General features: G+C 32.4%; 2 protein-coding genes and 1 long non-coding RNA gene across 3 annotated transcripts; all 3 read right to left on the bottom strand.

Moving 5' to 3' along the window:
• Positions 1–2184: 2184 nt before the first annotated feature.
• Positions 2185–9322, bottom strand: LOC140049365 (uncharacterized). Its single transcript, XR_011845241.1, has 3 exons — positions 9289–9322; positions 3363–3523; positions 2185–3129 (listed from the first exon to the last, which is right to left on the bottom strand). It is a non-coding gene; the product is annotated as an uncharacterized lncRNA (long non-coding RNA).
• Positions 9323–14450: 5128 nt separating this feature from the next.
• Positions 14451–19630, bottom strand: LOC140044379 (uncharacterized). Its single transcript, XM_072088861.1, has 5 exons — positions 19570–19630; positions 18376–18423; positions 17814–17861; positions 16278–16437; positions 14451–15362 (listed from the first exon to the last, which is right to left on the bottom strand). Exons 1-5 carry the CDS (start codon positions 19628–19630, stop codon positions 14555–14557), a joined length of 1125 nt encoding a protein of 374 aa, XP_071944962.1. The 3' UTR covers positions 14451–14554.
• A 2773-nt stretch (positions 19631–22403) lies between these two features.
• On the bottom strand, positions 22404–26992 carry LOC140044368 (uncharacterized). The gene is made up of 6 exons (XM_072088850.1): positions 26887–26992; positions 25545–25586; positions 25353–25400; positions 24522–24566; positions 23467–23626; positions 22404–23211 (listed from the first exon to the last, which is right to left on the bottom strand). The coding sequence occupies exons 1-6, from the start codon at positions 26990–26992 to the stop codon at positions 22404–22406; spliced, it is 1209 nt and encodes a 402-aa protein (XP_071944951.1).
• Between the last annotated feature and the right edge of the window lie 529 nt (positions 26993–27521).

Raw genomic sequence — 27521 nt, 5'->3', positions numbered from 1 at the left:
TAACATTATAAAAAATATAAGGCCTACAGGCTTAAAACTTACCAAACGTAAGAAGAACAAACGACAGACAGAGACATACCACGAGCAAGGTTGAGCGTGCCATTTTTACTTTTCAATCAATACCGTAACTAAAAGTGAATTATATTCATAATTTCGAGTATTTATGGTTTTTTAACAGAGGGGAAGGACTTAGCTTATCATATTTCGGGACTGGTGGTAAGATAAGATAAGGAGACATACAGAAAGAGTGTGATAAAATAAGTTCAAAAGTTGACATTGAGATGAATTGTCAAATAACATTTTTTAATCTTCTGACAGACCAGCTTTCCAGATCATTGACATATGCTGCAGTCCTAGAAAGCCCACCAGCTTTCATTAGAAAAGTTAACATTTATTTTGATTCGCTTTACCTTTATTTTGTGCCTTTTGTGTGTAGATTGACTTTGGAGTTGGGTCAACCGGCTCAACTACAGTGATTAAGTTCACTTAGGTTGACCCTGGTCTCCACAATTTCAGTATTTTTTTGTATGTATATACGGAAATAGACCGAAGAAATACTGAAATAAAATACTGAAATGAAATGAAATGAAAGAAACAAATATTTTATATCATTTTAAAGCACACATTAATTAAGTGTATAGATGACTAATTTGCTTTATTGTAAGAAAATAATCATGGCAGAAAGTAATTGATAAAAAAAATAGTGACTTTTTCATAAATTTAAAATTAGGGTTATTTGAAAGTCACATGTATACTCATGAGCATGATTTATTAGCTTCATATCTTATCTTCAAAATTTAAAAATGGAAATGAATTATTTTTACAATATGTTTTTGTTTATCTCTTGCTTATTCGCATAGAATGTCAGTGCTATCTGAATCGCAATATGGTACCATGCTGTATGTGTTCGATCTTTAAAGATGGGACGTCCCCCATAAACAAGAAAAAATAAGATAAATGAAAAAAAAAACATTTTGTAGTGTTAATAAACATAATCACTTCTATAGAAAATAATTTAAAACAAATATTTTCACTTATAAAAGGCTAATTAAACAGTTAAATTCAAGCAAAAGCCCATTTACTATTTTTTTGCGTTAAATTGCAGTTTTTTCAGGTAATTTTTTTTTTCATCCAAATATTTTGTCAAAGTTAATAACAATTATGGAACGAAGTAAGAAACAAACAAATTTAAAGAAATACTTATGGATTATCAAGAAATAAATAAAATACTATAAAAGTTACAGTTACAGTTTTTTTAACACTTCAAAACTGCATGCTCGACTAAAAGAAGGATAATGGGCGGACAGCCGTTGTTGTCTAGGCTCGGATAAAATATTGAGCATTGCAAAACCCCTTTTTTGTTTCGTCTGAAACCCCATGCTAATTTACCGCCATATTGATCAAGAAATATTAGGACGATTCTCGATTGCAATATACATATTAATAAGATCATTTAATAATAATAATGCTATTATTTTCAGCGGTTTATTATTGTCAGCCATTTTCCGTGTTATCAGTCGTTCCACTGCCAACTAGCCACTCAATGACTCTTTCCAAAGCAATCTGATCTTGTTTGCCGAAGAAGACTTTAATTGAATAGATCGTGACGAGTGTAACGTGTATTCCGTCCAAGTTACGATCTGTTAAATTTCCGCCTTGATCAAAAAAAAAACAGAATACACACGGTAATAATGGAGATAAAACATAAATTTCGTTTTGCAATGCATTTATTATTATTCTTACCAATGGAACAATTAACATGAAATTAATTTTAGGCCTTAATATATTGTGTTAATAATAATAAAATTAATGCAATGTTTAAAATTAGTAATTGTGCTGTAGAGTGTATATGTTATTCAATGATTATGCCTACTTATCATTACAATCATCTTTGTTTTCAGTAACATTCTAAACCAACATTCTTTAAATCATTGTACTATATAATAATACAATATGAGAGTACTTATAGTAATGTTTTACAAACTGAAACTGAAATGAATAATGTTAGCTCACACCGTATGCTTTCTGAGTATATAATACTAACAAATACAATTTTTGAATTAAAAACAATAATAGGCATAATTGTTAAAATTATTTTCATAATTATTATAACAGAAATTACACAAATATTATGTAGGTATGACATATGCTTTTTGGTAATCCTGTACCTGTATAATAACATAACATAATAAAGCTCCCATGAGCCAATATGATTTCTACTAACAAATACAATTTTGATCAAAAAACTTTGATTTTTTTATGGAAATTGTTTCTACCATGACTCTAATACACAATGATTGTTTCAGATCTCCAAATTAGCAATTATTATTATTTCAACGAATGTAATGCACTCATAATATTATTGTTTCAAAATGTTAAGGGAATACGCATTGTAGCTGTCGATTCAAGGCTATTTTTTTAATTCCAGCGCTTGGATAATAACACAGTAGATCATCTGCACCATCTCCGTTCACGTCAGCAATTAACACTTGATTACTGGGTTGACACCATGCCCCTCTACGTGACCAGTTGACTATACTAAACGAACCACCTTAAGCAGAGTAGGCTATCCACCAAGGTCCAGCAGTATCGGTGCACATGATATCGTCACGTCTATCTTTATTGAAATCCCCGACTGTTAACTTTATATAGGGGTAGACTTTTTGCACCAGTTAAGAGCTTTGGACCATGATGTGCCAGTGAAGGTACCAGTCATTGACGATAATGCTACCCAAATAGTACCGCTAGAATCGTCATGGCAGAGCATATCGGCTCTTCTGTCTCCGTTGAAATCTCCAGGAAATAATATTTGTCTGGAACCTACAGTGACACCACCTTTTATTAAATGTATAAAAACTGGCCGAAAATGTACCACCTTGTCTTGAATAAGTTATCGATTTGTCGCCATTACTGATGGTATGACATAATAGATCATCTCGTCCGTCTCCATTGAAGTCGGCTACAAAGAGTTGTTGACTACTGGATTTACACTAATTTATATAATAGTACCAAGGTGTACCGAAAAATGTGCCTCCAGGTTGAGCCCAAGAAATCCAAATTTTACCATTGTGATGACACCAACTCATCTCCCTTTTCCATGTCTGATCTCCGGTAAAAGAGCCAGAATACCTATGAATGATTAAAACATAACAAAATAGTTGTGGTGCCCTTACGATATGCGGGATCTAACACTACATTGAGGGATAGTAAAACGACACTATTTCACGAAAATACCAATGTTTAGTGTTTCCTTGGTTTTTTTTATAGTGGTACTGTTTTAACTCAATATTGTACTATTATGATTTTTTTAAATAATTTGGATAAGTCATACTAAGTTATAAGTATTTATAACTCAACATTACGTTGCGTAATATTTTCGATTTGCGCCAGTGGTGGTATCGTGAAACAGAAGATCAGCGCCACCGTCACCATTGAAATCTCCAGTAAATGCCTTTTGGTGAGAGCCAATGCAAAAACTCATATCCATTTTTGTAATTTGCACCCAGGAATACATCACTTGGAGCTACAAATAAACATAAACATGTTTAGATATCAAAATTAAGGACTCAGAAACTGAACGAAAGTGGGTGTGCTATTTAAAAATTTGGCCCATATTGAAGATAATAGCTTCAGTCAAGACGAGAACTTGAAATTGTAGGGGTTTTCAAACAAAGACACTACATACAAAGCAAATAATAAACTTAGCAAATGCTTTGCAATCACGACTGCACTCTCCGAATTAGACTAAACCCAAGTCTGTATTTATTGTCTTTTGTAATGTTAGTCCACCAGTCGACGTGACATGTACATCTGTCGGCCTAGATTTTATATTATTATAAGTAAATAAATATGTAAAAAGAGACATTTTATCGAAATACAGAACTTAAAATGCTTCATTCATAAAATATATATGCATATATTATGCGTTGTGTTGGTGTGTACGAGTATACACACATAGCCTGTTTTATATTATATGTATTCATACTTTTGCTATAATATATAAAGAAAGAATTCACATGTACTGGAAGTAATAAACTGAAAATCTTCTTTTTAAGAAAATAAATGTATAAATAATCATGTTAGAAAAACACTATCGCCGTTTGATGATGAAGAATGGTTTTTTTTATTTTATATCTATTATTTTGTGGTTATTGTTTTAGGTTTTTTTTGTAAAACGGTCCTTGATTTACCTTGATTTACCTTGACCTTTAGACTATAAACCTGTTAAGGTTTGTGAGTCCCTCTTTGAACATCTTGGTTATATGGCTCAAACTTTAGGTTGTGGGTTTTCCAGTGTGTTTCAAGATGGGTTTTAAAATTATTTATAGAGGATGCATTTACTACATGATATGGTAAACTATTCCAATCATTTACTGCAGATATTGAAAAGAATTTCTGTCTGTGTTTCGATTTACTATGAACTTTTTTAATTTTAAAATTGTGGCCTCTAGTTACAGTAGATGGTGCTAATTCAAAAAAGACACCCGGATTAACATTATCATACTTTTGTATTTAATAGGACGTCTTTTATTAGGTTCTCGTTTGCCTAAACGGAAGAAAGTTCTGATTTTACTATCCACATGCTGTATATCAAGTCCATGAAGAAATTGAACTACGTTCTCCCAATCATCTTTTTTCCTCAAATTAGACTCAGTTTTATCGGATTCTTCAATCTCATACACTATAATATCTGCTTTACGCTTTTCTCTATCTTCATGCTCGCTAAACTTCTCCTCCATGCTATTTATTAACTTCTTTTCTAGTCTTTCTTCAGTTTTTAAATACATTTCTGTTTGGTTAGATAGTATCAATTTTCTCAGTATTTGCTTCAATATGCTTTGCTAGCTTAGTTTGTGTTGTTGCAATGCTGGAAAGGTTCTTCATAATATCTTTTGCCGTAGTATTGCATGATCGACAATACCAATGTACCATAGTTGGCAGATTATTACAAAGCTAGACCTATTATTAGAATACGATATAATTGTTTTAAATGTTAATAATAGGTTGTGTGAAATAATCGTATATTGCTGACCTATTTTTACAATCTTGTTCTACAGGTTCACTAACTAAACAATAAATATTTCTTACAAAAAACGCTGCTCGCTTATTGAAAAATATTTTTTATTTCAAATGTTTTTGAATGCGTCATTTTATTGTCACATAATAGTTATTTTACCTGAAAAAATGTAATTAAAAGCAACAAATACTTAAATTGTCTGTCAGACAATGGTTTTGGGGTTTCTTTTCTCTTTTTATATGTGAATAAATATTTTTTTTTTGTTACAGAAGTGAATACTCAATTTCTGTCACTTTAGTTAATTTTATTGCTAAGGTCAAGTCAGGGGGTCACTTCATCACCCTAGATATTTCAAGTGTGAAGTATCCTATTACAAGCACAAACTTGAATGGACTGTTTCGATAATAATTCAACGAATATCTGACAGTGAATATACCAGAAATGCTTTGGGATTTGTAATTTCAGCATGACATGTCCTAATAGAGAAAAAAATATTTGTGTCGTCAGCAAATAAGATAACATTTAGTAATTTAGAGCTGTTTGGTATATCGTTAACAAACATCAAGAATAAGAGTGGTCCAAGAATCGATCCTTGGGGAACACCACAGGTTAAACGGGAATAGGAAGAGTTAACATTATTTAAGGAAGTAAACTGAACACGATTGAAAAGGTAGCTTTTACTTAGTTTTAAAGGAAGGCCTATGATATAAACAGTGAAACCGATATATAATACAATACCTTTCTGTATATTTGAGAATTGCCTAAACTCATCATATAAATATATTCGTTATACAGTATTTAGTTATTTTACAAAATGAATTATTATTTTAAATGAATTGTAAAAAGTCTCTTGCATAATTATTACCATATATAAAATGTACTTTTTATACATTATAAGAGAAAGAGACAAACTGAAACGAACATCAAGCAATAAAGAAACATTTTTTTTTGACAATCACTATTTTTGCTAATATAGGTGGGAAATGTATCGGATATAGAAGATATTTAAAGTGGTTTGTTACAGTATTACGAACACAACCCAACAAAAATGCGGCAATTTATGAATTTAGTTTATATAAGCAATGTCTGTGGATCTAAATCCAGAAAACAACTCTCAATACAACTACTTTCTTCACACCCCACCCCAAATTATTTGTAAAATTGTTATTTACAAAATATATTTACAAACACAGTATAGATCTTGTTTTTATGTTATACTTTACTAAATATATATATGCAATGATTTACAACACTCTATTTTATGTATAAAATATTTATTTTTTGTGGATAACTACCCGATTTGTCTTTGTACTGTATCTAAAAATATGCCCAGTATCAAAGGTAAATTCTGTATACAGTATCATATGTATCACATGTAGCCTGTATTATGTTAAGGTTAAGTATAGGGCCTATGATACAGGTGATGTATATGTCACACTGTAATACAGCGTTTGCCTATGATACTGCCAACAATCAAGAATTGTTTGTACACCAATCACTGTATTTTCTAAATTTTTATTTTAATATATTTCAGCAACATACTTTACCGCTATTTCAATATATTTACAAATATTTGGTCACAAAACAAAGAAAATATATATCTTATTACTATTTTCAACTAAAAACACATCAGATACAATATGAATACAAATAAAGAACTACAAATAATGTGATGTCATAACATTTGACCTTGATACTTTAACAAATCTTATGAAACTTTTAAACCATTCCAAATACATTACAGTATGTACCTGTACCTCTACTGTACTACAGTGTATATGCCTATTACAAATTATTCTCACACAAGACTGGAATTACACAAGTATTCACTTTTGACATGACATGTATTCACCTTTGACATGACATAGATGTGAACTTTGACAATCAATTGCTCTAACTTTTGCCATAGTGTGTGCGATAACTGTATAAAAAAAAACATTTTTATTTTGGATACATTGCCTAGACAGGCGAACAAGGCACTCACACTTTTTAATTATAAAATACATCACTGCATACAAATGTACAAATAAATATATCTTAAATTGGATAATTTAACACAATATTAAAGTAAAAAAAAATCAGTGGAATGATTGTTGCCAAGGTAATTAGTGATACGTTGATACTAACTATGAACATTAATTTAAGGCTCAGTTTTTGGTCACAAATCAATCTTTTCTTTTTTTAAATATCAAATTGAATCCTTTAAGACAAAGATCACTGTGGTCATACAATGTGGTTTCTGAAAAAAAATTCTCTGTCTACCTATCTACATCGAACAATTCAAAATGATAACTTGACAAGTGTATGCTAACAAACAAACAAGTAACAAACAGAGACACGTGATCGACTACATATAATGTAAACAGTAAAATAGGAGCGCGTGTATAGGAGCGCACAAGAAAAAACCTACACATTTGATTGATATTGCAATTAATTACTAAAACGTAATTTTATATGAAATTATTATTATTTCGACAACTGTGTTGTTTTGAATTCGCAAAATGGTCAACAGAGGTCGAAATGTGTTTACATCGTTCGCGTGGTAAAAACAATGACCATTTTCAGCAATGCTTTAGACCCTATAAAATAAAAAATACGTTATTGCATCATTACCCTTAGTAGTACTACCCCATAGTCTCTAATGGAAAGAAAGTTTTTAAAAATACTTATTTATGCTTATGAAATGCATATCAACTGATAAATATAAGTGGGCCGAATCGTCTCAAAGGCCGAATCGTTTAATTTTCGGTAAGTATAGTATAGCATAATTATTTTAAAATCGTTAGTTATGAAACATATTGTATTAGGATTATAATTACTTTTAACTATCGTACTAATTAGGCCTTACATTAGGTCTTAGTTTTCGTGATATTAGTTTTCGTAAACGTACCCCTGGCTCAGGATATAATTATATTGTGCCAGTTCTGTGTCCGATGGGTTAAAATAGTAAACTATGTAGGCCTAAAGTAAAATGTGCTTGGAATCAATTCTACAAACAGTATATTAATACTTAGTATAATTTAGTTCAATTTGAAAAGACGAAAAGATGTAGAATGTTAGGTGGGTGAGCGAGAGAGTATTACATCGGACCCACGGTGGTAAGAAACGTTTGAGAATATTGATTTGCTTGCCAGGAATTTGACCTCTTACACTTAAGTCTACATATCTTTCTTTATTACATTATTTATTTGAAAATAAAATTTTCTATTTCTTATTAGTTATTTTTTACAAAATATTATATTTATTCATTTATTATACAGCTCAAACTATCGTGGTTACGGTCATGAAATTAGCCATTTTGTCTCGCCTGCGCAAATAATTTTTGAAAAGTTTTAGCCTTCAGAAAAAATGATTCCCTTAAGTTTCTTGGCAGAAGGTTCTAGAAATTATTACTATGGTGTCCAGTCAAATTTCTACAACCAGGGCGCAAATTGGCACACATTTGATTCAGTGATTCAGTGGAATTAAGATCACTACGACCTATTAGAGCCTTAATAACTATTTTACTAGTAATGTCAAACAAGTTTTGTCAACTCCTATCCGAGGAAAGGCAACCTTATATTAAATTTTTATAAATTTGCATAAACAATTTATCTACTAACAGTGTATATTAACCCTTTGAAGACGTGGCCCGTATCCCATACGGGGTAATTTACTGCCCCAGGACACGAGAGGCCGGTATACGTTCGGGTTGATCTTTTGGTCACTGAATTGCACTTTTTGAGCATTTAACCTTTGACCTAGGTTAAAAACCAAAACAAAAAAAATGCAATTTTTTTATAACAATAAAACTAAAAATTGCAGAAAGTTATAGTCATAAAAATGTATTTTGCATTTTTTCCTAAACCTATTAAAAATACCTTATTTAGCATTCAGTCACTTGGGGTAGAAACCTATATTCATGAAAGAATTCTAACAGTCGATATAATACTACAAGAAGGTAGAAAAAAACGTTTTATTCTGAAAAAAAAACCCTGGTACACAACGGAGTAGACAAACAGACTACATACTTGGAATTAACAAAAAATAATCAAAAGGACATAATGGTCAGATTTAAGCAAAATGTAGAAACACATTTTAACGATTGAACTGTTTTCGAATATTGTCAAATTACATACAAAATTAAAATTTCAAAAAGTCACTATTAACATTATCCCAGCCTGTTTATCTACGACAACAATTTCACTTTTAATTTAATGATTGGTCGAAATTGTTTCGGTAATTAAACCTGATTAAAACAATTAGTCTAGTAAAAAGAAAAACAAACTTACCTTGATTTTCATTTTCGGAAATAAAACAATGTTTGATAGGGTCCGGGATGCGATATTTCTTGTCGTACATAAGTTGGGGACCCCTCGTGAAACATCACAAAATAAACATGAATATTCATTAATCATATCCATAAGGTGTGACGTAAGAATTCAGCTAACTACAATTCGCTAATGCAAACGATTTCTGTCAAGCCGTCTTTGTAGTCGAGTGGATAAGACTATGGACTTTACATGTCGATGTATGGGGTTCGACTCCCATGAGCTACTTCTTTTACTTTATAGTGAGAGAGAGATTATTTGGAGGGTTAGGTTTAGTTATATTTAGGAAGTAGTTCGGCTATCTTTCACATGGGGTCCCCAACTTATGTACGAAAAAAAAATCGCGTCCGGGATAGGGTCACAACGGTGCACTTAACAGAAGTGTGTTGTATTAACCTCAAATGAATTAGTCCGAGAGTAAAATATACATACACATTAAAATTGTTTTACATATTTTCAATTTTGAAGACAATATTACGATTACAAAATTGGTCCACAGCTCGAGTATAACGAATCGTAATGGTAACGGAAACACAAGTTTAAACGTTTAATACGTTTATTCAAATGTGTTGATAAAGATGAATGGAACAGTCCAACCTCTAAGCATATTAATTCCCTCATGATATTCCGAAATAAATCAGTATGCGGCAAAACATTCAATCCAAATCATTTCTTCTGGGGATTTTTTTAGGGATCTAAAACTACAATTTATATGTTGATATAAGAAATAGTTCTTTAACTGCTTTAGCCTAAATTTAGTGTTTCCAAGGATTTTTTCGCCGATGCATAACAATTCAATTTATTCCGGATTTCACAAACATATTCCACTGTTAGATGATTATTGGGTTTTGCTTAATTGGGTTCTTTTTCGAAATAAGTTAAAGATGTTTTTGTCCTCCAAAATCATGAAAAAATTAAGATTAATTAAATCAGACTTTGAATATGTTATTTTGTAGTTTTAAGTTAATCACTTCCATAGAAAAAAAATATGTTTTCACTTATCAATTGATTAAATAAATTGTTAAATTCAACAACAAAAAACCAATGGCTGGCAGCCAATTTGGCAATTTTTTGCTTTAAATTACAGTTTTTGCAGGTAAATACATTTTTCGATCCAATTTTTGGTCAAAGTGGATAATGTTACATTAAAATGGCATATTCAAAACAAAATTTGTTAAGAATTATTTTTTCAGGGGGACAATACATCTTTAAGAGCTAGCTTTTGCGATCGTTATTTGACTTATTCGCAAATGTCTTACTGTGTTTGGTACATTTTTTAATAATCACCGAAATACAAATACTGTACACGTTTTAATGCAGCTGTACCCGTAAGTCACTGTTCTGCTACGTGTATTTCAATTAACCATGGCAGTTTGAGTATAAAACTAACAAATACAAATAAACTGTATAGACCAGTAAGAATTGAACTTTATGGCAGTGAAAAATGTAGTATGTTGTGTAGACTAATATCTAACTAATCGACTTTACTGTAATAACATTCTATTCCATGTATAATAGTGTGGTTTAATTTACTGGCGTGTGGAAAATAGGTTGACAATAACAAATAAGACATTTTAAATGTTATATTTTAAATCTTTTTGAGAAAGAAAATACACTGCCAGAATATTTTGATCTTTATTTGCTTTATAAGTACCGTTTATAGACAAATATATATTTTCAATATACAGACATTCTTTTATAATAACAACATTATTTACTTCCTTTTACTTAACATTTAACCTATTCACGATGACGGGTTTTGTAGGGAAATTACCGAAAACTTTTACACCCCATTTTTTTTTTTTGGGAGGGGGGGGGGGGTTCATACACGATTGTTGTTGTTGTATTCATTTCTCTACCGATTATCATTGTTTATGATATTTTCTCTTCCTTTATACATATCATCTTTAATTAATTTCTCATTAACAGACATGTTAGTTCCTTTTGTTATCATATGAAGAGAAGAATAAGGAAGTGTTAAATGTAAAATCTTCCCTGCTTATACATATTTTCTACTTTCTTTCTTTTCTATATATTTTTCTACCATTTTGTATACATACATTATCACTCATCTCATATGCAATACAACAGAACGATTTCAGACCGTTTTATCTTCTTGATATTATATTAAATTATTGTGTATCTCACTTGATATCCAGGCTCTAATACACACAGCATTGACATTTTTCCAGTAATCTACATTTTGATTTATACACATTATGCAGCTTTACAAAACACAACATTTTTATTTTTTATTTCTTAATATATTTTTTTTCTAATATTTCTATTACTCATTTTTATTTAAAAATGCTTTTTGTAATAATAAGTAACGGAGGGACCGAGGTGCCCGACGGGGAGCCTTGCACGCGAACCTAGCTGGGGCCGTCTTAGTGGTGGGGTGCTTTATTGTCAAAATCGTTTTCAAACTTTGCACATATGTTTACTAGGCCATAAAGACTCGAAAAATCACTGTAGCAGTGTATTAGTAGTCCTAAGAGGTAGTTGTCCGTGGGTAGTTGTCCTAGAAGGGTTATTGTCCAGAGGGTAGTTGTCTGTGTGGTAGTTGTCTGGGGTAGTTATTTTTATTTATTTATTTATTTATTCGGTATATAAAAATATATTACAAAACGACAGTCAAGGACTGAAATGAAATGTATTACAAATGACTAAAAATTAGTTAAAATTGCTATAAAAATAGAAACATCTTAATAAAACTAGATATCGTACCATACAATTAAAAACATACATGAATAAAAAACCAAAAAACATTCACTTATTACATATCTAAAAAAGAGCTAGTGGTGCCTATTAATTATATCCACCATGGTGGGAACTGGAGACGACCTAAGTCTGCTGGTTTTACAATGAGGTACTTCTAGAAAGCGGTTGAATCTGAGAGACCGAGCTGGCTTATGAAGAGGGGGAAGTATTTCTCTAAACAGCTCGGATTTTAATAAGCCTTCCCCGAAAGACAACACAAGTTTGTTTCGTCTCTCAACAAGAGTAGGTAAACCAGTAACAGACAATGCATGATCATAGCACAAATAGTTGTTACCTAGCATGATACGCAATGCTCTCTTTTGTACCTTTTCAATAGACTTGGACATGTCCTTAGTGATAGCGCCATGCCAAACAGGGGCAGCATATTCTAAAATAGGTCTTATATACGCCATATAAACAGTCAACAGATCATTAATTAAGATTCCTGTTTTCTTCAAAATGCACAAGGAAAATAAACGTCTAGAAGCTCTAGACACAATATTATTAGTGTTAAGTTCCCATTTCAGGTCATTTTGAATGATTACACCAAGAAGCGTCATGTGATCAACTACTTGTAAAATGGAACCACTCAGACTAAAAGAAGGCGATATAATATCATCCGACTTGTCCTTGATTTATTGAATGGTGATTGTCCGGAGGGTAGTTGTCCGTGTGGTACTTGTCTGGGGTAGTTATCCGGAGGGTAGTTGTCCGTGTGTTAGTTGTCTGGGGTAGTTATCCGGAGGGTAGTTGTCCGTGTGGTAGTTGTCTGGGGTAGTTATCCAGAGGGTAGTTGTCCGTGTGGTAGTTGTCTATTGTAATTTGACAATTCGAAAATTAAAATGTGTTTCTACATTTTGCTTAAATCTGACCATTATGTCTTGTTTATTTTTTTGTTAATTATTTCAAGTATGTAGTCTGTTTATCTGCTACGTACCAGAGTTTTCTTTCAGAATAAAACGTATTTTCTTGTGTTATTATATTGACTGATATAATTGGGCTTAAATTGATAACGACATATGTTAATATTTTGTATAATGTAATATATATAACAGTTTGTGAAAACATTGTAATGGTAGCATTTGATAGTGTGGTAATTGTCCTAGGGTGTAATTGTCTAGGTGGATGGGGGTGGGGTTGTGTATTAGTTGTCCTAAGAGGGGAGTTGTCCGTGGGTAGTTGTGCTAGAGGGTGATTGTCCGGAGGGTAGTTGTCAGTGTAGTAGTTATCTGGGGTAGTTATCCAGAGGGTAGTATTCCATTTGATAGTTGTCCTAAGAGGGTAGTTGTCCGTGTGGTAGTTGTCTGGAGGTAGTTACCCAGAGGTAGTTGTCCTAAGAGGTTACTTGTCCGGGGGTAGTTGTCCTAGAAAAAGCAAACATAGTTGGGGAGATCGGACTTTCAGTGTTGCTGGACCTAGGCTCTGGAACCACCTACACTTGAACATTAAACACACATCATTATTGAGTCACTTTAAGTCACTACTCAAAAGTCACCTTTTCCTAACTTTTTTTTTTCTACCGCTCCATGAGCAATGAATGTTGGAATGGCGCTATATAAATCGAACGATTGATTGATTGATTTATTGAATGGTGATTGTCCAGAGGGTAGTTGTCCGTGTGGTAGTTGTCTAGGGTAGTTATCCGGCGGGTATTTGTCCGCGTGGTAGTTGTCTGGGGTAGTTATCCGGAGGGTAGTTGTTCTAGACCAGGGAATATGTCAATGACCTTATGGGATTTCGCACGTAGTCAAAGGCCTCATAAAAATGTCATCTAAGAAACTGTATATTGATTGGAAATAATAAATGAGAAAAGATGTAGCTTTCGTATTATTTTCAAAATGAATAAAGTAAATTTGAGTGTATATCAATGTTAACGTGATTTTATAAAACGTTGTACTAACCCCTATTAGGTAATTAGAGAAAATTATGTAATAATCGGATAATAACCGATAAATTGAACATAATGTAAATAGTACTAAATGAGATATTTAGTAAATTTAGTATAATTTAGTAGCAGATTTATGTTAGGTTAGATAATCTTATAAATCAAAGCGATGAACCTATCTAATTTACTGTAGCAGGTAATGACATTTTGCAACAGGATAATTTCACTGAATCGTCATGGACAGCTGTAATTGAAACTATAATAGTATGTGCAAATGTACCGAGAATCAGGTGTAATAGAAGAAATACTTGAAAATAACCAACATTGATAAATTCAGCTATGTAATGTTAATTATTATCGCCGAGTTAAACATATCAGTTGAGTTGTATAGTTTTCTGGTTTATTAATGTGTGTTTGCTTCCTATAAAAAATGTAATACACAAAAACACAACCAAAACACAATAATAATTATGTGCGAACACCAACTATTTGTTTATTTCCAAATCGCTGGTATACAATATGCTAAATATATTGTTGAATATCATGAAGAACCTACTGTAGTATTTTCTAACAATCGAAAATCTATGGCGTTGGTAATTGATTAAAAGCAATATACTTATTGCCGTTTGATGGGTAATGACATACCATGTCATCCCCACCATCTCCATTCACGTCAGCAATTATTAACTTATTATCAGACGTGCACCAGCCCATTTCTTTCTGCCAACTTGTTGAAGTAAACGAACCGTCTTTTTCAGAGTAGGCTATCCATTTTTGACCAGTGGTATCGCTGCACATCATGTCAGAACGTTTATCTTTATTGAAATCACCAATCAAAATTTCAGCGCCGTTGTGGTTGCACCATCCCATATCTGCTTTCCATGTTGTCCCAACAAATGTTCCGCTCGGAGTTGCTGCTGCCACCCACTTTTTACCGTCACTTTTTCCATGGCAGAGAAGATCAGCTCTACGGTCTCCGTTAAAATCTGCGACGAAAAGCTGGTAGTCGTTGCTTTTACACCAACCCATTTCTTTTTCCCAACTGGTTCCCGGGAAGGTGCCGTCTTGTTTTGCATACGATACCCATTTGTAGCCGTCTTTGGCTCGGTGACACAGCATATCATATCGGCCATCTGCGTTGATGTCAGCGACAAAGAGCTCAGCAGTATCATCTTTACACCAATTTAATTCTTTTTGCCAAGTCGTACCTAAGAATACACCTCCAGGTTGAGCTAAAGAAACCCATTTTTTACCGGTTTTAGTATCATGACACAAAATATCTGATCGACCATCACCGTTGAAATCACCTACAAAAAGTTGAGCCCCCTCGTGGTTGCACCATCCCATATCCTTTTTCCATACACTCTCAGTCGCTAATGATCCATCGGGCCTTCAAATAAAAACAGTTAAAAAATGTGTATCGTTTTTGTGTTCAATACTGTATATTTTATTGCTTTAACTCATGATACATAACATCATAAAATTACAGAGCTATTTTCTTAGCTATATAGATATCATAGAGGGTAGTTGTCCTAGGAGGTAGTTGTGCGGGTGGTAGTTGTCCTAAGGGGGTGGTTGTCCTAGGGTGTAGTTGTTCTAGTGGGTAATTATCCGGGTGGTAGTTGTACTAAGGGGTAGTTGTCCTAGAGGGTAGTTGTCCTAGTGGGTAATTGTCCGGGTAGATGTCCTAAAGGTGGTAATTGTTCAAGGGGTAGTTGTCCGGATACGCTCATTTTTATTGACATTAGAGAGGTTTCGCAATCTTACGAATACGATACCGAAAACGGATACGTCACGCACACGTATTCGTTTTTGTAAGCCAGTAAAAATCTGTTTCGCATGGCAACGAAATTTTGAGGCCGCCGTCCAAAATATGACTGTGGTAAATTTGAGCGAAGCGAAAGTACGTGTTGCTTGGTGCTTGGCTGCCCAGGCCTAGCGTAACATAAAGCGAGTGAGGACTTTAAAAACTGCTATTTATCAAAATTGACCTGGCATTTTAGTAAATTACTTTAGTAAATTACTTTCAATAAATATATAATTATATTATAATCATGAATCATTCCCGATTCAAATGCAAAATGTGCAAAATAGATCAAAAACTATACTCGTTTTGTAGTTTAGAATATGACTGGTGATATTTGTCAACATGAATACGCTTTACGAATATGAAATGGGGATAAGCTCAAAAGTTTCACAAATGTGTGACGTATCCGTTTTCGTTATCGTATTCGTAAGGTTGCGAAACCTCCCTATTATACTGTTATATTAATTCAAAATGTCAGTAATGTCAGTAAAATTTTACCTTGTGAGATATATCTCTTTGGAGCCGGTGTTGCTATTATGGCAGAGCACTTCTTGCCGACCGTCTCCATTGAAATCCCCAGCAAAAATCTGGTAATCAGGCCCTATACAAACTCCAACAGGTTGTTCCCATGCCGTACCCACAAATACATCAACAGTTACTGTGAGAGAAAAAAATCAATAATAAATAGATGTTGTTTATTATGGTGTTAATTGTGAAATACTGTACTATATAAAATTATGTAATTTTGTCTGACCCAATATAATATATCCAATTAGACCATCTTGGACCTATTTATAGTAGTCAAAATTTTACCCAATTAGGCGCCCCAACTATAATCACACCTTCAGTTTATTTAAGAGATAGCGTCTTCAACAACTAAACCTCAACATAGGGGGCTCAAATTTGAAACAATAAAATAAATATTGAAGGCACTTAAAATAACGTTAACATTTTCTGGAGATAGTCGGGTTACTTTTATTATTGTGTGCACTTTATCTATTTATTAATTGTGTTTTTTCATATTGCTGGCTCAGTATTATACTAAAATGAGCATTTTAGTATAATACAATTTTAAATTTTTTTTAAAATATAAAGTGAAAAGCTAAATTAAATCGATAAAGTAAAACAGCCTGAACAGTTAGAAGAGCTTTCGGGCAACACTAGCCCTTCATCAGTGAAAACTAGAAAAATACTTATTAGATAAGTGTAACTACCATGCTTCAAAACTAACATTTAAAATTCGCTCCAATTCTCTACCACTTGAAGGTAGAAAAGAAGCATGGTCACCTCAAAATGCAGGTATATGTTTATTGTGTAATTGTAATGAAAAGGAAACTGTATATCATTTCGTATTTGAATGCAAACGACTTGAGTACGTTAGACAACCAATAATCATGAACCTTAAAGATGAGCTAAACAACAATAATCTATCCATGTTCTGGGAATTGTTTACTATTAGCTCTCTAGATCTTAAATACCACTTATTCTTCGATGATCTTGAAATCCATAATGAATTTAAAATTACACCAAATTAATTGACCCATGATGTATACGAATCAGCAAGTATTATTTTCGACAAACATTGCAAAATGTTTCTGACCATGGCTTGGAACACACGAAATGATATATATAATACAATTCCTTCTCAAACTTAATTTACTCATTTTCTTAGTATTTAATCTGTCTCAGTTTTCTTAAATTTTTTTTTTGTAATTTTGTTCTCATGTCTAATTTCTTGTTTTGTATTTATATTTAAGTGTGTATGTATTATTTTTCACTGTAAACTTGTTGCACATCTCATTGAGACTGTGCCTCTGATTTAAAAGAGATACAATAAAAGTTCAGTTCAGTTCAGTTCAGTGCAAGTAAAGGAATTTGAATAACGTCATAGCATAAGAACTGGCAAGTGCTGCCTGGGTGGACAGGAATAAAAGAAATATAACAAAGGGAGCCAGGGTGGAGACTGAATAAGAGTGGAAAACAAAGAATATATATATAATATTTTTAATAGGAGATTAGTGTTTTTTGACTTACCCCTTTCCTCTGCACTTTCAGATGTGCTTCGGCTTATCGGACTCAGTACTGTAATGTAGGTGAATATTATTTGTAATTAATGTATACAGACAAAAATATTATGATAATGTACAAGTAGAAATGAAGATGAGTTATATTATGCAGCAGTGGAACAGGCTTATCTCGTGTCCCGGGAAAACTTTTAAGAATAATGACGTAATCAAGGAATTAGAAGATTTTCAAATAATGTAAGCCTAACAGAAATGGAACATTCAGTTAATTTAAAGTAATTTGTCCAATACAATATAACAACATAAGAACATTTACATTGGATTCAAGTTTTCCCAACATATAATTAATTAAGTTTTCTTTGCCATTTTTTTTAATAGATAAGTTTTGATTTATTTACGCGATTTTCAAATGATGTAAGTCTAACCTTTCTAGAAATGAAACATTAAAATAATTAAATTTTTTTTTTCCCAGAAGAAAATATTTCCAAAGAATTTAAATTTCTCAAAAATTTCCAAAAATAACTTTCTTGAGAATAATATATTTTTTAGAAGATTATTTTTTATTGACTCACCCCTATCCTCTGCACTTTCAGATGAACTTCGGCGTCTTGGCCTCGATGCTGCAATGTAGGTGAATAATATTATACAAATTATACAAAGTTGATGCAAATAAAAAATAGCATCTAAATAAAGATACCATTTCTTTATTGTCTTACGTAGGTTTGATTCACATTTATTTTTTCATTAGTAAAAAGTGTTCACAACTACTGTACTATTATTGTATTTAAAGTAATTGTCTTTTTCCTTTATTGTATACTTCTTTACATTTTTTTTCATAAATAATCAGTGAACCAAGTAAAATAAGTAAACCTATTAACATGGCATAGTGTTCTATCATTAACAATGTAAGTATATTTAATACAAAATTCGTTTAAATAATATTGACACTTTTTTTTCCATTTGTTATCTTATCGTTTCAAATTAATTAATTAAATTTCAGCATATCACCGGGCGGTTTAAAATGAATGTTATTTGCCTGTAAAAATTATTTATCCGCTTTGTGAATAAAATACTGAAAAATGAGGACGTATAAATTTGATCTCTGGTGCACGTGCGTACAATTGAGGGAATAGTGTTGTTCCGCCGTACCACGTCGAGAGTTTAAATAAAGAGTTGCTATTTAATTGGGTTTGAACAATACCATGAAAGCTCCAATAGTCTAATGGTTAGGACATCTGCATATCAAGCAGAAGGTTCCGGATTCGAATCTTGGACAGATTTCCTCATCTTATCGTTTCAAATTAATTAATTAATTTGAACATGTTTGAACATGCACCGTCGGTCCTAACCTGCTTCATTATATTATCAAGACAATATTTAAAAAAAGGACGATGAGCTCGTCTTGCCAATATAAGAACTTGTAATATTTTGATTTTTGGAGCTCAGCATCCTGTTGTTAGATTACTTTGATTAAATTTAGGCAACCGATGATTATGCTATTGCAAAACTTGCATATGTTGATAAAGATCGTAAAGAAACGGGTTGCAATTTTAATAGCGATAGGAACGAACCATGTGCCATCTCCAAACACTGATGGTCAATAGCAAATCTAAAATCTTAATAACAATCCCTTTCAACAGTTTTTGCAAAAATATTGTGTGCCTAACGCGATTTATTACTAGAGTGTCCACGGCAGAACCCATTTATGATTAGGTTACGTACGTTAAAATTATAAAAAATATAAGGCCTACAGGCTTAAAACTTACCAAACGTAAGAAGAACAAACGACAGACAGAGACACACCACGAGCAAGGTTGAGCGTGCCATTTTTACTTTTCAATCAATACCGTAACTAAAAGTGAATTATATTCATCATTTCGAGTATTTATAGTTTTTTAACAGAGGGGAAGGACTTAGCTTATCATATTTCGGGGCTGGTGGTAAGATAAGATAAGGAGACATACAGAAAGAGTGTGATAAAATAAGTTCAAAAGTTGACATTGAGATGAATTGTCAAATAACATTTTTTAATCTTCTGACAGACCAGCTTCCCAGATCATTGACATATGCTGCAGTCCTAGAAAGCCCATCAGCCTTCATTAGAAAAGTTAACATTAATTTTGATTCGCTTTACCTTTATTTTGTGCCTTTTGTGTGTAAACTGACTTTGGAGTTGGGTCAACCGGCTCAGCTACAGTGATTAAGTTCACTTAGGTTGACCCTGGTCTCCACAATTTCAGTGTTATGTATATACGGAAATAGACCGAAGAAATACTGAAATAAAATACTGAAATTAAATGAAATGAAAGAAACAAATATTTTATATCATTTTAAAGCACACATTAATTAAGTGTATAGATGACTAATTTGCATTATTGTAAGAAGATAATCATGGCAGAAAGTAATTGATAAAAAAAATAGTGACTTTTTCATAAATTTAAAATTAGGGTCATTTGAAAGTCACATGTATACTCATGAGCATGATTTATTAGCTTCATATCTTATCTTCAACATTTAAAAATGGAAATGAATTATTTTTACAATATGTTTTTTGTTTATCTCTTGCTTATTCGCATAGAATGTCAGTGCTATCTGAATCGCAATATGGTACTATGCTGTATGTGTTCGATCTTGTTCGATGGGACGTCCCCCATAAACAAGAAAAATTAAGATAAATGAAAAAAAAAACATTTTGTAGTTGTAATAAAGATAATCACTTCTATAGAAAATAAATTAAAGCAATTATTTTCAATTATAAAAAGCTAAATAAACAGTTAAATTCAAGCAAAAACACATTTACCAAATTCATTTTTTTTTTCATCCACATATTTTTTTCAAAGTTAATAACTATTATGGGACATTATTATGAAATATTAAACCAAACAATTTAAAGAAATACTTGTTTCAAGGGACAAAAAAACGGGGAAAAAATAATCGCGAGCAATGCATGTGGGGATTTATTTCGGGCCGCTTCAATTATTAGAGTCGACTATTTTGCACATTTTTAACAGTTTAAAAACGAAAACAGTTATGGCAATAGTTTTTATTTTTACATTAAATGTAGTTTATGATCTTAAATTATATCTAAAATAGGCAGGCAATGGGACTTTAACTTCACCAGCTTTTTTCTTAAAACACTAATTGTAACAACAAAAACTTTAGATTGTGATATCTCTTGAAATATAGTAATAAGATGTTAAGTAGTTTCAGTATTAATTCAGTATAAATCTCTATATTTTTTAGGAGAGCATAACAGTTCTATTGAAAAGGTTCATTTGGATCTCTTATTAGCATTTTTTTATATCATCCAACAATAAATTGAACAAAACAAAAACGTACGTTTCATTCATTTTTGTTGGATTATCAAGAAATAAATACAAACAGTTACAGTTTTTTTAACCCTTCAAAACTGCATGATCGAATTAAAGAAGGATAATGGGCGGACAGCCGTTGTCTAGACTCGGATAAAAGATAGAGCATTGCAAAAACCTTTTTTTTTTCGTCTGAAACCTCATGCTAATTTACCACCATACTGCTCAAGAAATATTATGACGATTCTTGATTGCAATAAATATATTAATAAGATCATTTGATAATAATAATTATTTTATTATGGCAGATAATTGAATTCATCTACACCTTGTTTAAGGCGATTTATTATTGTCAGCTAGGATTTCGTCACGTAGCCATTTCCCGTGTTCTCAGTCATTCCACTGCCAACTAGCCATACCACTCGATGCCTCTTTCCAAAGCAATCTGATCTTGTTTGATAGCCTTGCTATTACCATATTGTCGAAGAAGACGGTAATTTAATAGAACGTGGCGAATGAAACGTGTATTTTCCGTCCAAGTTACGATCTGTTAAATTTCCGCCTTGATCAAAACAGAAACAGAATACACACGGTAATTATGGACATAAAACATAAATTTCGTTTTGCAATGCATTTATTATCCTTACCAATTAACATGAAATTAATGTTAGGCCTTTTATTATGTTAATAATAAAATGTATGCAATGTTTAAAGTGAGTAATTGTGCTGTAGGGTGTATATATTGTATCAACGATGCCTACTTATCATCACAATCATCTTTGTTTTCAGTAACATTCTAAATCAACATTTTTTCAAACAATTGTACTATTATAATAATACAATATGAGATTGTCCTACAGCAAGTACATTAATAATAGTAACGTTTTACAAACTGAAAATGAAATGAATAATGTTAGCTCACACTGTATGCTTTCTGAGTATAATATAACGTAGGCATAATTATTTTTTTTTTAAATTATTGTTATAATTAATATAACATAACTTACACAAATATTATGTAGGTACTGTATGTGTTAATAGTATTATTTCTGCTAATCCTTTACCTGTATAATAACATAACATAATAAAGCTCCCTCGAGCCAATATTATTTCTACTAACAAATACAATTTTGATAAAAAAAAAACAGTAATACCCTCACTGATTGTTTATGGAAATTGTTTCTACCATGACTATAATACACAATAATTATTTAAGATCTCCAAAATAATTAACGAATGTAAGGTAATAATAATAATATTATTGTTGCAAAATGTTAAGGGAATACGCATTATGGCTGTCGATTCAAGGCTATTTCTTTGATGCCATCGCTTGGATGATAACACAGTAGATCATCTGCACCATCTCCGTTCACGTCAGCAATTAACACTTGATTGCTGTACGAACACCATCCCGCTTTACGATACCAGTTGTGCGTGCTAAACGAACCACCTTGAACAGAGTAGGAGATCCACCAAGGTCCAGAGTAATCTGTGCACATTATATCGTCACGTCTATCTTTATTGAAATCCCCGACTCTTAACTTTGTATAGGAATTAGTCTTCTTGCACCAGTTAAGAGTTTTCCACCATGATGATGAACCAGTGAATGTGCCACTCATTGACGCTAATGCTACCGAAATAGTACCACCAGAATCTTCATGGCAGAGCATATCGGCTCTTCTGTCTCCGTTAAAATCTCCAGTAAATAATATTTGTCTTGAACCTACACACCAATTTTTACTTATTTTCCAAAAACTGGCCGAAAAGGTGCCACCTTCTTTTGCATAAGTTATCGTTTTGTAGCCATTACTGATGGTATGACATAATAGATCATCTCGTCCGTCTCCGTTGAAGTCGGCAACAAAGAGTTGTTCATTACTGGATTTACACCAATTTATATAATAGTACCAAGGTGTACCGATAAATGTGCCTCCAGGTTGAGCCCAAGAAATCCAAATTTTACCAGCTGTATCATGGCACAGCATGTCAGATCGATCATCTCCGTTGAAATCGCCTATATATAGTTGAGCTCCGCTGTGATGACACCAACTCATCTCCCTTTTCCATGTCTGATCTCCGGTAAAAGAGCCAGAATACCTATGAATGATTAAAACATAACAAAATAGTTGTGCTGCCCTTACTATATGTGGGTTCCAACTCCATCGAGGGATTGCAAAACAACACTAATTCACGAAAATACCAATGTTTAGTGTTTCCTTGGTTTTTTTTATAGTGGTACTGTTTTAACTCAATATTGTACTATTATGATTTTTTTAATAATTTGGATAAGTCATACTAAGTTATAAGTAACCGTTTAGCAATCAGTTATAAGTATTTATAACTCAACATTACGTTGCGTAATATATCCGCTTTGCGCCAGTCGTGGTATCGTGAAACAGAAGATCAGCGTCACCATCACCATTGAAATCTCCAGTAAATGCCTTTTGGTGAGAGCCAATACAGAAACTCATATCCATTTTGTAATTTGCACCCAGGAATACATCACTTGAAGCTAAAAATAAACATAAACATGTTTAGATATCAAAATTAAGGACTCAGAAACTGAACGAAAGTGGGTGTGCTATTTAAAAATTCGGCCCATATTGAAGATAATAGCTTCAGTCAAGACGATAACTTGAAATTGTAGGGGTTTTCAAACAAAGACACTACATACAAAGCAAGTAATAAACTTAGCAAATACTTTGCAATCACGACTGCACCCTCCGAATTAGACTAAACCCAAGTCTGTATTTATTGTCTTTTGTAATGTTAGTCCACCAGTCGACGTGACATGTACATCTGTCGGCCTAGATTTTATATTATTATAAGTAAATAAATATGTAAAAAGAGACATTTTATCGAAATACAGAACTTAAAATGCTTCATTCATAAAATATATATGCATACATTATGCGTTGTGTTGGTGTGTACGAGTATATACACATAGCCTGTTTTATATTATATGTATTCATACTTTTGCTATAATATATAAAGAAAGAATTCACTGGAAGTGATAATGTACTGGAAGTAATAAAATGAAAATCTTCTTTTTAAGAAAATAAATGTATAAATAATCATGTTAGAAAAAACTACCGGTATCGCTTTTGATGATGAAGAACTCTTAAATGTATATAGGAAATGTTTTTTTTATTTTATATCTATTTTAAGTTTATTGTTTTATGTTTTTTATGTAAAAGGGTCCTGCGAAAACAGAAGTGTAAACTTCTCTATGCAGGACCCTTGCCATAATTTATACTATAAACTATATTATAAAGGATGAGTAAAATAAATGTGAACTGAATAAAACATTGGGCGTTGCACACCATTCACAGCAAAAGGGCTTGGAAGGATTGGAATAATTTAGCAAATGATTTTGATGACCTGAAAACGAGTAAAAATGGATCTACCTTTTTTAGAAAGACTTTTTCCAGTCAGTTGTTCCAACACACTTCCTGAAATAAATATTGAGGTATGAAAAATTCTGAAAACAGACCATAAAATGTCTTCCTATTTCAAAGTGTTACAAAATGATTTTTAATTCTTACAATGGTTACGATAAAGTATCATCACGGATGTGATACTTATGTCACGGAAATATTTTAAATGGAGGAGAGCTTTACCGATCTGCTTTGTCTTCTTGTCTTCACAACTTGTCGTCGCAGGATTTAAAGGGAAGTAGTCTATAACTCCAGAATGGTTAAAAGTTTATTCTAGACTTTATTAATTCTATAGTGGACCTACACTGCATAATTGTTATAGATTTATTTCTCATGCTTTCTAGAACCGGACAAATACAAATAATACAAATACGTTTTAAACAACGTATCTTTTTTTTAGGTAATATAATTTTTGCACATGCATTCCCATAAGATAACGGATGAATTATTCTGAATTGTCTTTAAGAAGGCACTAAATGGATTTTGACCGGGTGTTAAGAACCAATAAATATGTCTTAGATTAGATCGTACTTGAAAAAATGTCAACTTGACACGATTGAAGATATGTGGAAAGAGGAAGACCATCCTGCCTTCCTCAATTAAAATATGATTGAGCCATCATTTTACTTATAATTCATACAGGTGTTCATCTATATGTTATAATCACATAACCGCGTAATAAACCTGAAAATGATGCGTTTACCAACCATAGTTGGAAGATTATTCCAAAGGTAGACCTATTATTAGAATACAATATATTGTTTTAAAATGTTAATAATAGGTTGTGTGAAATTACCGTACCGTATATTGCTGACATATTGTTACCCTCTTGTTCTTCACGTTCACTAACTGAAATAAATAATACATCAATATAACAAATTTAGCACTTTTGTATCATCATCATCGAATTCCGTACAGTTTATTACAAAATAGGGGAAAATGGAAAATTCAAAATTAAAGATTTTAGTTTTTTCTCAGATGTCGGGTACATACTTGTTGAAATACTACTTTCGGTCGGTTCCTGCCGGTCACTCTCTGAAATTAACAAATATTAATAACAATAATTTTTTAATTTTTCAAATAATTTCATTTGGCTTCGTATGATTATTTTCGGCTAGCTCATTCATCTGACGATGACCGACGATGAAAGGTTGAAACTGTAGTGGTATGGAATAATACTTTTTTTTGGCTTAGAAAAAAAGAAACTTCATAAAAAAAATAATAATAATATTTTAATTCCTGTTTAATGTCCGCAATAAACATACAAATATAATATGGGAGTCCAACTATAGACACCCGAGTGACTACATTAAATAACAAAAAAACAAGAAATAATGTATCCTAATACCTACTTTCAGTCGGTTCCTGTGGTTCAGTCAAATTAACAAATCATATATCAACAAAATTCATTAGTCTACAGTGTGATTAGAAATTAAACCAAACAACCCATAGCTTTGATTGAAATTGAAATTATTGAAATTGAATTATTATTATTATTAGTATACGACGGAAATTAAATTACAGAAAACGAATTACCTTTTTTTGCCGGTATACTTTTTTCGACCGGTTGATGTTTCTTTGGAACACTTCCAAAAAAAGACGAGAATAAATATTCTTTACTAGATTATTTATACATATAATAAGATTTAGCCAAAACTATATACTGCTAACTTAGGGCTGCAATTGTTAACTTAGTTTATCGCCTTCAACTCTGTAAGAGTCAAACGGGCTTAAGACTGCTAATAGCGTTACACCTCATAGTAGCCAGTACAGTCAGTGAAACGCCAACGCCGAACCCGCACCCGACCAAGTTATGGTTGAATCCTCTCAACTATGAAAGTACAACTCAGCAGCTTTGAACCCTCAAATCAAGTGAAAGAGCAGAGGTGCTAAGAATCTCTGGGGAATAAAGAGTTGCCGGAAGAGAATAAATGTATGTACCTATAATACAAGATCCTTGGTAGGCGAAACAGACTTACAGAAGTATAAAATGAGCTTGAAGGACTCAAATTAGACATTAGCACTCAGCAAATTTAAAAGGAGGGATGAGGAACTTATACAACGTAGAAGTGGCTCAAATTGTTATCCAAATTACAGAAAGATACAGACTTCAGATCATTCAAGCGTATGTACCAACAAGAAGAAGGAATGGAGATATACGAAGAAATAAATAGACTCACCTTACGATTAAAATTGGAGATTTCAATACAAAATTCTGGAAAAGGCAAGGAGAGACCAAATTTGTTTTAGTGGGCAACGGGTATAAAGGAAGAAATAACAGAGGAGAGCTCCTTGTCGAGCTTGCACAGGCAAACAAATTGAAAGTAACTAACACCTTCTTCACGAAAAAGAACTTTCGCAAATGGACATGGGTCAGCCGAAAAGAACAACACAACACAACGAAATAGACCATATAATCTGTGATAAACATCAGACGACATTATTGTATTATTATCATATACATCGGTCATCACCAGCTTCACCACCGGAAGTGATCATAGACTCGTAAGATGTAAAATATCTTTTGATATAGAGAGGGAAAGCAAGAAACTTATGACAAATACAATTAAAGTTTTAGAAGAAATGAAAAACATTTTCGAATTGAAATTGAAGAACAGATTTGAAGCATTGGATGTAAAAGACTGCATCGAAGAAATCTATAATATGCGACATCATAAACAATTACAGCAGAGGAAATGGAAAGACAAATTCAAACTACACAAAGAAGCATGGGAAGGATGATGATTGGGTATACGAAGAGGGACATGTAGACCAACGAATGGGTCAGAGAGAACAAACTAATCCAAAATGTACAAAATAGAGATGGGAAGGGCACCTAGGAAGAAGAAGATGATGATAGATGGACACATTTGACAACTGAGTGACACGCATTATGAGATAAGAAAGAGGGGTAGACCTCATTCGAGAAGTGGGGATGAGACAGACGTTTATACAGACCGGTACCACAGC

This window comes from Antedon mediterranea, chromosome 1 (genome assembly GCF_964355755.1).
Source record: "Antedon mediterranea chromosome 1, ecAntMedi1.1, whole genome shotgun sequence".
Classification (NCBI taxonomy): Eukaryota; Metazoa; Echinodermata; class Crinoidea; order Comatulida; family Antedonidae; genus Antedon; species Antedon mediterranea.
This window is presented reverse-complemented; position numbering and strand designations above follow the sequence as displayed.